This window comes from Poromitra crassiceps (assembly GCF_964638095.1).
Source record: "Poromitra crassiceps genome assembly, chromosome: 10".
Classification (NCBI taxonomy): domain Eukaryota; kingdom Metazoa; phylum Chordata; class Actinopteri; order Beryciformes; family Melamphaidae; genus Poromitra; species Poromitra crassiceps.
The window spans coordinates 18,386,892-18,400,812 of NC_139631.1; the positions used below are offsets into that span (position 1 = coordinate 18,386,892).

General features: G+C 45.1%; 1 protein-coding gene across 1 annotated transcript in view; it reads left to right on the plus strand.

The window, feature by feature from the left end:
* Window positions 1-13,133, plus strand: part of LOC310783453 (somatomedin-B and thrombospondin type-1 domain-containing protein) — a gene marked incomplete at both ends in the record, with an annotated part of 17,188 nt that extends 4,055 nt beyond the window's left edge. The window contains 4 exons of the mRNA XM_083644319.1: window positions 8,562-8,747; window positions 9,231-9,321; window positions 12,170-12,328; window positions 13,028-13,133. Of these exons, the coding sequence (XP_083500445.1) occupies window positions 8,562-8,747; window positions 9,231-9,321; window positions 12,170-12,328; window positions 13,028-13,133 (542 nt within the window). The remainder of the gene's footprint in view (window positions 1-8,561; window positions 8,748-9,230; window positions 9,322-12,169; window positions 12,329-13,027) is intronic.
* Between the last annotated feature and the right edge of the window lie 788 nt (window positions 13,134-13,921).

Here is a 13,921-nt window from a genome sequence, read left to right on the forward strand (position 1 = left end):
TAAACAAAGCATGTGTCTTGTGACTTTGGCTCCGTCAAAACGCCCCCATGTTTCCTCACCCCCACATTATACTCCACCTTTATCTGAACCTTGATCCTGTGGCTCTGTAACGCATCAAGGGCTCTGTCTGTGTACTGTCTGTCCCAGGCTGCAATTACCAGCTGTCAGCTGGAGGAGAGTAAAGGGCTTGGAGAGGGTGACATCAGAGGAGAGACAGAGAGGCCGGCAGTCTGTTTGCACCCCACGGACACAAACACTCTTCAGAGCGATGGATAGCGTTTTATCCAGACTCTAGAGATCTCATTCAAATGTCGTGTTTGGCAGAAGTGGCTGTTGTGTGTAAACAGTTGGGAGGATCTGCCTTTACACTTATCTCAGGAATAGACAAGGTTATCAGCTTAGCACCAGCAGTATAGTGTTAGTGTTAAGGTGGAGTTTGTGAATGGAAGAGACAATCCATCCCAAAACACTTTAATAAGACTGTTAAACAGCTGGTGGTGATGTGCCTTGGCCCACTTTGTTGGTTGGTGCTGTGTTTTTCTCATTCCTGTGGATAATTGGCCAAAAATAGATGGCGTGACATCATAGTGGTAAACATCAGCCCCTCACACAGCGAGGGCTTCTCTCTAGTGTCTCCATCTTGCATCAATGTTCAACAGTCATACAGGGAGACATCCAGTGTAGAAGAGGCAGGGACGACAATTTCTCCACTGAACAGTAGCCTCAATAGACCAGCATGCAATGCAGCCACAAACCAAAAAGTCACTAGTCTGCTCGTACTATGCTATAGTTATTGTTATTGCTATTGCGCCCTCTGCCTACCTGTATAACCCACAGCTGAGTGTAACAAGTTCAGGCATGGGTTGTATGGGTTGTCTAAAGTCATTCTGGGAAATGTAGGAAAATCACTAACTGAAGTAGAAGTAGACAAGATGGATTGAAGATGTATAAGAGTGAAAGAGTATCTGAGGGCGGATTTGCCTTTAAAGCTTCAAGTTTGTTGCTCACTGTAGGAGTGCGTCTGTTTCATCACATTCTTACACACTTCCTCCACTTTACAGTAAGTCTCATTGAGACGATTGCTCATTCTTAACAGACTTGAGAGATCAAACTGGCCTGTAGGGGGATGGGGTAGCTCCTCTCCTCTCCTACTGTGGCATCTGGTAGTTCTCACTGCGACAGGAAGACGTACAGCCTCCGCCTCATTCACCAGAGGTTTGCTCATCAGTCATCCTCCTCTCCTCTTCTCCTCCCGGCACTTGTGCTTCTCTTCTCTCCCTCTGGGGCACTGTATGTTGTCAAGCCGTGATGTTTTCTTTCACTCCCTCGCCCTGTCTTCCCTCCACATATCCGCTATGTGACCTGCTGGAGTAGCGAATGCTTTCGCCCAGCTGGGCTGAAACTGGACAGCTGTTAGCTTTTGGGATGAATTGATTGCCATCCAATTTGATACTTCTGGTACTTCTGGTACTTCATGCGTTGTATTAGATATTCCTGATAGCAAATTGGCCTTCCTTCTTCTCACCTTTAGTATGGTGAGTAAACATTCAAATAAAATTGCATTATATAATTCAATAATATAATTCATCATGACGAACATGTAAAGTGGCTACATAGATTTGTTTGTGATTTTGGATAGGATGGGATGCATTCGAATGCATTTCTCTATAACAAATGGAAATAAATATGTATATGAATTTTATTTTTGTTCTCCAAGTTATTTTTTATCCAGAACTTGGCTAAAGCAGTTTGGATGTGGAAAAGTACACACTGCTTTTTAGTTTTCCCATTTTCCGATGTTGCCAAGACTCAAGAGCATTTGTCATGTAAAGTTCACTACTCCGACCATGGCTCTTTTGAGTTGATCTAGTGAAAAGAACACATCTTTTGATTCATTGTATTCTTTTGATTCCCTGTTGTAAAGGAGCGGAAAGTCACTGCTCCCAAGCCCCAGACTAACAGGAGCTGACTTGCATTGTGGTATAATATAGTATGTGTGCACCTGTATAGCGCAGTTGATATTTCTTATGTGTTTAAGATGTCTATCGTTTTTTTCATGATGCTATGATAAAGTGGTCACGCATGTCATATGACAGTGACTTCCTAGCTCCTACTACATCTTGTTTTACAGAAAAGCTGCCTCAGCTGTGTTTAGAATGAATCTTTTTAATTGGTTGGTGTGTTCGGCGGCTCCTCTGCTCGAGGTGTCTACAGGAAACGTTTAAGTAACCGGTTATTATGGTTTAGTCTCGTGTCCTTCACCCCTATTAACAGGCTTATGGTTTTACCCTGTGTTGTACAACAAGGTTTGTCTAATGGGACCATACCACGGTTCAGGGTTGGGGGGGGCTGTGGAGGTTTTGAGGTGCCGTGGTCCCCTTGTAGAGCAGCTGGACATCTGGGTCCCATCAGAGGAGGGGAGGAGGGGGGGGAGGGGGGCGGACCAAAAAAAGGAGGCAGATGGGGATAAAGAACAAGGGAGAATGCAGGACAGAATGATAAAGCAGCAGAAGATAAAGCAAATTGGAAGGGCAGGTCTGATAGCCGGTCCTTCACTCTTTTGTTATGAGGCCCTAAAATGGAAGCGGAACTCACGGAGAGGGAGAGAAAGAAAGCAACGGAATGCCAATCTTCAAGGTTTTGTGGGCCATTTCATTTAAAAGATAGTGAGCTATTTATCTCTCTGTAACAAGTGTGTCTTGAGAGTGGCTGCCAAGTTAAACCCCGAAAAAAGGAGAGGAGCTTGGATACACATTCATTTGTTTGGTTTGATTTGCTAGCTCTAATGACATTAGCCTGAAGGCGTGCCAACTGCCGAGAAAGTTGGCCACACGTCCGTGAACCCTCTAACCTACCGCCCCCGTCTGGCAGCGTCAGGTAATGAACTCTCTCCAAGCGCGTCCATTTCACTCTTTTACCTTTCCTCTAGCCTTCTCTCTTTTCACCACTTTTTAATCAGTGTTAATAAATCACCTATACACGTAATTACACTTAATTACACTTAATCAGTGTTAATAAATCAGCTATTACACTTAAAACTTTGCAAATAGTTTTGGGTGGCTAAAAGTCCATTTGGGAAACATGTTACTGTATCTCCAATCACTTATAGAAGTCTTCCTTGACAGGAAACTTTTTTTTAAAGCACTTGAAAACACTTAATAAAATACCAACTGGTGAGAAAGACAAAAGCTGAACATGCTGACAATCGAGTGCCAGTTGCTTTCTGTATTGGGGTCGGAGGTCAGAGGTGGCGGCATGCTGTCCTACGGGGGACTTTCTCATCAACAATAGGGACAGGGGACAGCAGCAGCTCAGCGGGTCAGCCTGTGTCAGCTTATCATGTGGGTGGTGGAATTGCTGCACCGGTGGTACCAGGACCAGAGTGGGGACCACCACGGTTTGCTAATTACCTTCTGACCTCTGATGGCTCAGGGGTTGAGACTTCCAGACTTAGTTCCGCTTGCGTGTGTGTGTGGGGGTGTGTGTGTGTGTGTGTGTGTGTGTGTGTGTGTGTGTGTGTGTGTGAGAGAGAGAGAGAGAGAGAGTCAGTAATACGCCCGTTTCCCCTTGGGTGCGGGAACTAGCTGACCCTTTCTGTCACACTCAGCCTGTTTGCCTGTCTGTCCTCGGCAGTAAAAGACCTCAACTGTCTGCTGCCAACTGCCCTGCTGGCCCGTGGAGGAGGGAAGGAAAGGCGAGGGGAACAGGGATAGGGATAAGAAGAGGAAGAGGAGGCTACCGTAGGAAGCTGATAGGACTGTGGTGTCTGGTTGGATTGCACTCTTCAAGTGCGATGTCACTCGCACAAGTCTAAGGGTGTATTTTGTATTTTCATGCCTGCGTATTTGAGAGTGATGATTGACGGTAGAAGTAGGGGGTGGGTTTATCTGACAAAAATGGTAATGTGCAATGTTACATGTACATTGTAATTGTAAATCTTGTAAGTCGCTTTGGATAAAAGCGTCTGCTAAATGCAATAAAGTAAATGTGTGTGTGTGTGTGTGTGTGTGTGTGTGTGTGTGTGTGTGTGTGTGTGTGTGTGTGTGTGTGTGTGTGTGTGTGTGTGTGTGTGTGTGTGTGTGTGTGCGCGCGTGCGTGCGTGCGTGTGTGCGTGCGTGCGTGTGTGTGTGTGTGTGTGTGTGTGTGGTTATCTGGGAAAGGCGAGTGTCAGGTGGGCAGCACTAATGTGCAGGAATGCAGAGATTCCACAGTGGCTTTGTGGATCGGCTGTGTCACTGAGACAGACTGCACCCCCCGCGTCCCCCCCCCCCCCCTAAAAAAAAAACCCGGACCATGGGAATGGACAGGACAGGCGGCACCTTGAAAGCTCTCTCTCTCTCTCTCATTCACACAGACACACACACACACACACACACACACAGACACAGACACGCTTATTCACTTGTGGCATTGTACTGTGGGGTGAGTGTGTATTTATGAAGACAGAGTGTAGTACATGTAGATCAGATGGCGAGAGAGAGGATCAGATTCAGTTATGGTATATTTCCCTCCCTATAATTTCACCAAGAACATCTGAGAGGTTCAAGCTGTGTGCACACTGCACCTGCTTCCATTCTACTGAATGTTTTATTGTCTACACTGAACAATTCAGAAGCTCAACCCTCAACGTCGCCAATATCAGACTCAAAAGAAGACAACAAAAGAAAATCATCCCAGTGGTTCACACTTTTGCCTTTTAGTTTTAGGGCTTGTGTATGTTTTTTGTTTATGCATTAGAGAGAGAGAGAGAGAGAGAGAGAGAGAGAGAGAGAGAGAGAGAGTGTGTGTGTGTGTGTGTGTGTGTGTGTGTGTGTGTGTGTGTGTGTGTGTGTGTGTGTGTGTGTGTATTTTCCAACTATTTTGTCGGTCTCTCAGCTTCTGTGTTTGTATGTTTATGAAGTGTGGCTTTCCCCCCTGAAACAGGGCTGTTAAATGTATGTTTGCAGCTTTTAAATCTCTGTGAGACCAGACCCGCTGGAGACTCTTGGCTTTGATCAGAGCAGCCATCTAACTAATAGGGCTTCCTGCCTCCCTCCTCCCCTGATGTAATTGGTTAAAACAGCCTACTGAATGGGAAGCTTGATTGCTGCTCCCGTGTTTACTTGGTGTTCCGTGTGTGTGTGTGTGTGTGTGTGTGTGTGTGTGTGTGTGTGTGTGTGTGTGTGTGTGTGTGTGTGTGTAAGTGTGGGTATTGTAGAGGTTTGGTGGGACCCGGCTGGTTGAAAGGCAGCCAGGGGGGATCGGTTCCCACCATCAGCTCTCTCACTTGCTAGAGAGGTTTGATCTGGGCCGGGCCCAACCCCACCGAGGGGAGGCGCAGCACGGAGTCCGACACCACACGTGGTGGTCACGTTTTCCCTCTCAAGGGTTTGCAGGTCCAGCGAACCCGCCGGCTCTTCATGTAGGTATGACCCTGAATAGTACAGTATCTTGAAGCTTGTGTTGATACAGGCACACTGGCAAGTGTGTGATGGAGGCCCCTCTCTCCCATAAACCGCTGGCCAACTGGGTGTTGACCAGCGCCTCCTAAAGGTGGACCTTGTGGTGAGGCTTAGGGGTACATGCCGATTGGGGACCCACCTGCCTTCTTCAGTCTGGTCCACTCCACATTGATAAGCCGTCCTGGGAAGAGTCATGTCGCTCCTCGTCCTCAACTCGGCGGCTTCTCTGGGCACGCCGTCTGTCCCTGTAGCTGTCTCTGTCCCTGGGGCTCTCCTGGGCATCATGAAAGTCATTGAAGTCCTTGAAGTCATGGAGGTCTCTGAAGTCCCGAACGTCTGAAGTGTTGAACCGTTGAACTGGTCCTACTTATAGCCGTCCTAGTCCGGGTATATGACACCACTGGTGATGTCATAACTCATCTCATTGGGAAGAGAATAAAGCTCGCACACTGCAAGGCTCCAGTTGAGATAGGTAACGTTTCGAGCACCCTGCCCTTCCTCAGACTATTCCTGCCTCGAGCTCATTCCCAGCTAGTGATGTCACACTTTACGGCACTTGTGACACTTGTGATGTCACCGATGGCATTGTGATGTCATCTTGCAGTGATCAGAGAAGTGTCATCCAGAAGTGGCCAGGGCCCTAGCCGGAACCAGAAGGCCCAGAATCTGCGCCGGGAGCCTGGCCGGCCTGGTGTTGATGCAAAGCCTCTAAAACAGTGGGCCTAAGGGAAACCAGAGAATACAGGAGGCCAAATTAGCTTCCTATTTGAATGGCCCCAAACATATGACCGGGTCGCAGACTTCCTGAGTCTGAGTCGGTTGATCTGGAATTAGCAGATGGTAATGACCCAGTCACTTGCTTGCCACCAGCCTAAACCTACCTGAATTACACTGTTCAGTACTTTATGTATGCAGCTCTGTAATGTGTGTTTGTTTTTATTTATTGTTTTTTTTAAATGCATACGTTTGTCAACACAGCCTCATACCGTAGAATAGCTTCTTTCCGGTGGCTGTGAGAATTATGAACAATGTATAACCACTCTATGGTTATAATGTATAACCACAACGTTGCTTACTTTAGTTTTCACGTATCTAATTATATACATATATATTATCTTTTATATATAGTACATAGTATGTATTATATCTATATATGTATATATCTAAAACTGCTGCTCGTGAAATTCCTCGCACTTTAATGCCACCAGCTGTGAGCGTAACAAAATGTACTTTAAGTGGCTCCTTGTTGAGCCAACACTTGCACCTTAAAGGGGGACTAACCCCCCCAGATATGTAACAAAACGGTGATTTGAAAAAACCTATGGGAAAAACCAAGAAATGACGTATCCTCTTGTCTATACTATACTCTTTGGCTGTGCTCAGCTCAGGAATTTTTCTCCGGAAATCGACGCCATTACAGTTTGCCCACCGCCTTGAAAATAATTTATATGAGAGCTGCAATATCTTTATAAATATCAACAACTAGCCAACGCTGGTGGCCTGTATGGAAACAGCGTTGCTCCAAATGGTTGAAAGTTATCAATTTGGCCATTCAGTGCCGAACTAGAAATTTAATTATTTTTCTCCAATGTGTGTGTGTGGCTTGTCTCAACTTACATTAAAAGAGACTAGTGATGCGAGGCTGGTTACCGCAGCACAGCACAATAGTCAGGACAAACGCCCCGCTCTCACGCTCATGTAATCACAATGCGAGATTTCTCCACGTCATTCCCTCATCCAACTTGCCATATACCGCGCCATGAAATCCGTTTTTAATTTTCGTTTCTCCCTTTTCCATGATTCTTGTCAAAAGTTTGCTCCTCTCCAGCGCAGAGCACAGAGCTGCACAGGGGTACTGGAACATTCTCCCCCCTCCCCCCTCCCCCCTCCCTCCTCCTCAGGCTGGCGGTGCTCACAGGCGAAACAGCCTCGTCCCTTTGTAACCCTCACGGAGCAACAACAAACAAACACAGACAGAAATAGCTGGTGTGCGATTTTTCTGCACAATCAGTGTCTGAGATTGGGTACAGGATTGCGGGAACCCCGCATCTGGACTCACAGGTTACACAGGTTACGACTGGACAAGCCGCTGGTCACAGACAGGCGGGCAGAGCGTCAGTGCAGCAGCAGCTCCGTGTCCCCAGCGAAAAGGGGCACAGAAGTCGTCCTTGAGAGGATTCCAGCATTCTATGTTGTCTCTCAACCTAATTATATGGAATTCTGGACAAAATCATATCTAGGCTACATAGAAAAAAGAAAAAAAAATCAGATTTGCATCTGAGAGACCAAATCTCATCATAGGGCTCCTTAGTATGAAAAAGGTTGGGAATGATTTACAGCAACACAATGCCATTTCCTTCCTTTTATGATTATAGTGGCGTTTATTGATAGTATTGTGTTACATAGGAGTTGGTAGGAAAATAACAGGCGATTGTAATCAATTAACAGGTGATTAACAAGTCAAGTGACATCATGGGAATAGGCTTGGAGTTGTGAGGAGCCGAAAGGGTACAGGGGGAGTAGGGGAATAACTATCTTGAAATCCCATAGTCTTTGGTTCATCGTGACGTCACGACGTATCAAATCTCCCATTCATTTGAGGGCAAAAAAAAAGCAGTGTTCCACCCATAGAGGGCACTTATGCCAGTTATGCTGCTGAAAAATGATACAAATGGTAGAATGGCAACAGTTTGGTCTCAAATGTGGAGATTTTGACCAGCATTCTTCACACACCACCCCCAAAGTCATATATATTGGTTAAAAGCTGAAAAAAAGTGTTTTGGGGGTTAGTTACACTTTAAATGTCTCCCTTGCTCTTACATCAGGTATTATGTTGTTTTTATGTTGTTTCTATGTTGTTTTTATATTGTTCTCCTTTTTAGTACTCAGTTGTTTTTATGATATTTTATGATATGATTTATGATATCCTAGTTGATATATCCACCAGGACCTTGAGTTCGTATTTTGTTCCCTTCCATGTCTCATGTTTTGGAATGACAATAAATATCCTTGAACCTTGAACCTTGTAAATGACTAGTAGACTAGTCAACTGTTTTGGCAGTTTCTTCTGCCATGTATCCTGAACCCTCAGCTGATCTCTGTGCCTCCTTGCTTCCCCAGCAGCCATTGACTGTGTGGTGGGATCATGGGGTCCCTGGTCATCGTGCACGTCTCCATGTGGCGTCGGCAGCACAGAAAGGAGTCGCCAAGTGTCTGTCCCGCCGAGAAATGGAGGCACACCCTGTCCTGACCTCAAACAGCGACGAGGATGCTTCGGAAACGACGCCATATGTAGCACTGCTAAAGGTGAGTACGACTACATACATTCCTGCACGCAGACCTGTTACATATCACTTTGGTATTTCAGTATTCTCTGAGGTAACTCTTGTTGACAGGTTGCCAGTTAGCAACAGATTTGCACATATCTGGTCCAAATAGGCTTATCTCCAGCTGCACTACTTCAAATCCACCTGCTAAGCTCTATACTGTTGAATCACTTTCTTGGTAATAAAACACGCACAGACAAACTTCCAGGAAAGTTCAAGATCTTCACCACAGCCCTTCAGCCTTCACATCAGTTTGAGTCATCCAGCAACCCTGGATCAGTTAGTCATGGATGAAATGTTCACTGTGCTTATACTTCTGCCTGTATCTGTGTATCCCTCTATACATTGAAAATATGCTCTGCTCTGGGTAAAAGAGCTAATCTGAAAAATGAATGGCTTCAACATGTTGCTTTTTTCACCCACCCACCCACTCACTCACCCCCCACCTCCTCCCTACTTCCAGAGGTGGCAAAGATCCTGCCTGATTCTTTCAAGAGGAACTTCAAGGACCCTTGGAGGCGACCACACATGCTGATGAAGGAGGAGAAGGCCAGGTACAGTAGGGCCTCCGTTAGCAGATAGCAAACACAAGACTACTGACTACTGACCCTGCCTGCCTGCTGCCCGTGTCTGCAGCGTAGGCTTTCATGTATATAGAATCAATGCAGAGAGGGGGAATTACAGCTGAATTGTGTAGTGTGCCAATGATTGCATGTGGGTCTTTGTCCCACAGTATTTTGTTCTGGGGCTGAGAATTTTCATTCCAAAATGTCATCTATGCATTTACTAAAAGTTACTCCCTAACATGTACCCCCCCCCCCCAAAAAAAAAGAAAGTAAAAAAGAAAAGGTGGCTATATCGTTTTGGAATCTCTTAATTTGTTGCCTGTTCTGCCAGCTCCAGTCCTCTGCTAAAAACAGATTTTACTCCAAGTCTTTAGCTGGTATCAATTTGTTTCTAAATTAATTTTAAGCTCATCCCTGGGCTACAACAGATTAGAGGAGGGAGACTAAGGCCAAGGTTGCCTTAACACACGAGAAGCTTGAAATTGCTTTGACTGTGGAAGAGAAACCCCGCCAATGTGCATTTGCATCATGAGCTGCCCTTTACTGATAAGGCAGCAGTAATCCATGTCAGCGCTGGAACAATCAGACATCAGGGCACAAAATCAAGGCCGGTTTCCCGACAGCCCACAGCCTTTTACACAGATTAAAGTCGACATTGGATACCTTTGTTTTGACTGAAACATGAAGCATCAGAGGGTTGGACATGCATTACTCATAATGTGAAGAATTAAGCATAGAGTTCAGCTGATTTCACACAGACATCTGGCACTGATTCCCATAGAGAGTTGTTGTCATGGAGAGTGACATGAAATGATGATGGGCTGTTGTCTTTGCTCGATGTAATGTAATTATCTACATGAGCGAGTTTTCAAGAAGGTCTGTAATATTTGGAGAAGGTTCAGACTGAGGCTGTAGTAGATTTAGCGAGTGGGTTTTTGCTTTACTAAGGCTTCACACAGTGATCATGAGACTCATGAGTGATCATGAGTAATCATAATGCTTCGCACTATGATTTTCTGATTTTCAGACCTGCAGTATTGTGTGTTTTTATATGGAATATGTATGTATGGGATATATGGGATTATACATTCACGGATATTCATCTATCTATCTATCTATCTATCTATCTATCTATCTATCTATCTATCTATCTATCTATCTATCTATCTATGTATCTATCTATCTATCTGTCTGTCTGTCTGTCTGTATGTATGTCTGTCTGTCTGTCTGTCTGTCTGTCTGTCTATCTATCTAGATATATAAAATTGAGTATGTGGGCAATTGTTTGTTTGTTTCAAGTTCTGTGTTCGGCCACAGCTATGCCGTTTTACGTGCGATTGGGACCCATGCTGACGGAGCTGGATTTAATTAGGCTAATTAGCTAATGATGTGATGTCATCAGTGATGTCATCAGTGATGATGTCATCAGTGATGTCAAAGTGATGTCATAAGGGCGCACACACACACACACACACACACACACACTGATGATGTCATCAGTTATATCATAATGGGGCACACACACACACACACACACGCGCACACACACACACACACACACACACACACACACACACACACACACACACACACACACGGAGGCATTGTGACATCACTGATGCAATAACATTTAGTGAGCAACACACATACACACATACCAGCATGTGCCAATAGGGCAGCCGAGCCTAGGTATCTTGCGCGCTATGCACGCTCGATGCCTAGTAAATCTATATATTACACTATGTTTATCACTTTTTCAAAATCTGTTTTCATTGCTTATATTTATTGCTTCATTGATGCACATTTTGACTAAATTGTGCCCAGACTATGTAGAAAACCCATCAAAATGCAAGTCTGATCACTCCAAATCAGGCACAGAGGATGAAATAGCTGCCATTGAATGTGTCCTTGCATAACCCCTTGACAAAAGAGATGTGAAAACGTTGGTAGGGCTATGCAGAATCATTCTGTGAAAAACATCTTCAGGAGTAAAGTTCATATTGCCTAGGACAAAACATCCCAGTGGGGATGGTGTTTAGTCACAACTGGCTGAATCAGAGACAAAACAAATAGTGCACATGTTCAAAGTAGCTGCCAGAGAACACAGCGAGTTGGAAAACAAGACGTTATTATTGTTTCCTATGCACAGACCGAGCTGTGTTGATATTAGGATACCAGGTGACCGTGACCCTGCTGGAACACCTTCAAATAGAGCACATCTTTTATCATCTGTTGTCAAGTTAGAGTCACTGATCAAACACCTTGGATTGCTACTTTGTTTTCATCCATCCAGCCTGCTTGGATCACTATAACACTTCAACTTAGTATGTGGGCGAGAAAAACAGGAATGCCTCTCTGGAGTGTTTAAAATGGGCTTTTAATTCTCCGACTTCAGCTGGAAATGGACCATCTGCTCTTCTCTTGGTGGCAGCCAAGTGGCAGCCTGTTTTTATATCAAGTTTCTTTCCCTTCTGATTTTTCTCCTATTTTCTCCAATTCCTTTCCCCAATTGTTTACTTGGCCAATTCCCCCTGCTGTCATTGCTCCACCCCCTCTGCAAATCTGGGGAGAGCCGTAGACTAGCGCAGGCTTCCTCCGATACATACTCCGATACTTTTCACCTGACAGCGAGGAGATTGACCGGCAGGATAACATCTGTGTTTCTGAAAGCTGTGGTTTGGCTTTACTATAACACTGCAGACCCCTCTGTATGTCAGTATGCTTTAAGAATTTTAATAAAGTGAGAAATAGTTGAATCAATGAGTTCTATCAATGCTTTATCACTAGCAACCATCTATTTTTGACTGCTCCCTTCTCTCTTTCTCTGTGCCTGCAGTTATTGTGTGTACCTGCGGGTCAAGCAGGCCAGTGCAGCGTGTAAAGTCAAGGTGTGGAGCGCCCAGCTGGTCAGAGAGAGGCTGGTCTGTGCCGAGTGCCAGAGTGATGCCATGTCCAAAACAGACCTGTGTGGAGGGGACGGCCTGCAGGGCAGCAGGTGAGCCACACACCACAAGTCAACCTAATGGCATCTGGATCAGTTATGCCCCTGACAGTTTGGGTGGCAGTAGTGTCCTCTAGAGAGAGAGTGGCGTCAGCGGAGGACCAAAATGCAAGACTCATTAGCCAATGAACAGCCAGGAATGGGTCTCGCGCTACTTTTGCATGTTAAAATAAAGCTGATAATGTACAATTTGATTCAAGGGGGGGAAAACCCTTTCAGAGTACAACACAAACTGTCTATTTTGCTGCAACTCGACAGTGCTGCTTTTTTAACTCAAGAGTTCCACTTTCTACTTCCTGGAAAAAAAACTGGTCCATTGGAGTGAATGGAGATGTCGGAACTCTTCTATTATACGGCTCTGGGTGGCAGCAGCCAAGAGGTTAAGAGTATATAGGGGGTGGGTTGTGCCACTTTGTGGCCCCGGACAGGCTGGAAAACACTATAGGTAGGGAAAGATAATGTGCAGTGCTTTCTCTTTCTTCAACAACTAGCATCAAAATGCCCTTGAGCAAGGCGCTTTGCCCCCCAGCTGCTCTCCAGTCAGGACAGTGGTCAGACTAGATGCGTATGTGTTGCTGAAAGTCAACATTCCCTGCATGAATAAAGGCTATACAAATCAACTATGATAATGCATATACTGTAGTTGTTGTTACATGCATGGCACCAACATTTTCTGATATGTTTATTTTCCAGAACGTTCTGGGCAGCAGCTTCGGCCGCCGGGTGTCATGGCACGTGGATGCGAGAGTCTTCCTCTGAGGGCTGCCGGTGTCCCCCCTACTCTGTGCTGTTTGTGTGAGCTGCCATGCCAACCCTCACATCCACATGCAGGGACAAGGTTGCCCCCAACAACTCCTGCTAAACTGTGGGGAACCCTGCCAGCCAAGTCAGACCCTCCTCTCCAGACCACTGGATGGGTAACTCAAGGAGATCAGCAGTGTCCTGCCACTTTTTCCTTTCACCTCATACTGTACTCTGTACTGTATACACTATTACTAATAAGCACACAGGAATTCTTGCATTTGCCTTCATATTTACAGCCACATTGTGTACTTTTTCTGCTCCAAAAGCACAGCGTCGTCTATATGCCTTTTTTTTCTCTTTACCTCTTTGCTATCTACCTCCATGAATGCAACTGCATTTGATTATGCATAATGTATAAATATATAAATATATTATTTTGCTTTATACATTTTCTACTTTTGATTGTTTATGTGTTATGTATATGTGTCTATATAGCTATAGTTATTTGTATCCACCAGTGTAAACACCAAACAACACTGGCTGCACCCAGTCCAAGCCCCAATCCGAAGGGTCCTGATCCACCAGCAGGTCGAAGCTCCTAAAAACTGCTTTATCCAAGTCGTGCCCCCTAGCTAGAGTCCTCGATTCAGCAGGTTTTGTCCCAATTAACTATGATACAGTTATTTCAATCAGAAACTTTTTCACCAGCAAATCAAGTTGAATATCAGGTATGTGATCAATTGATTCTCAGGTGTTTAGATTGGTGTCTGTGTTTCCCATCAAGCATCCTCTGCCATGTCCGCCTCCTCTGATGGTCAGTCGCTGATTTTTATGGTTAACTAT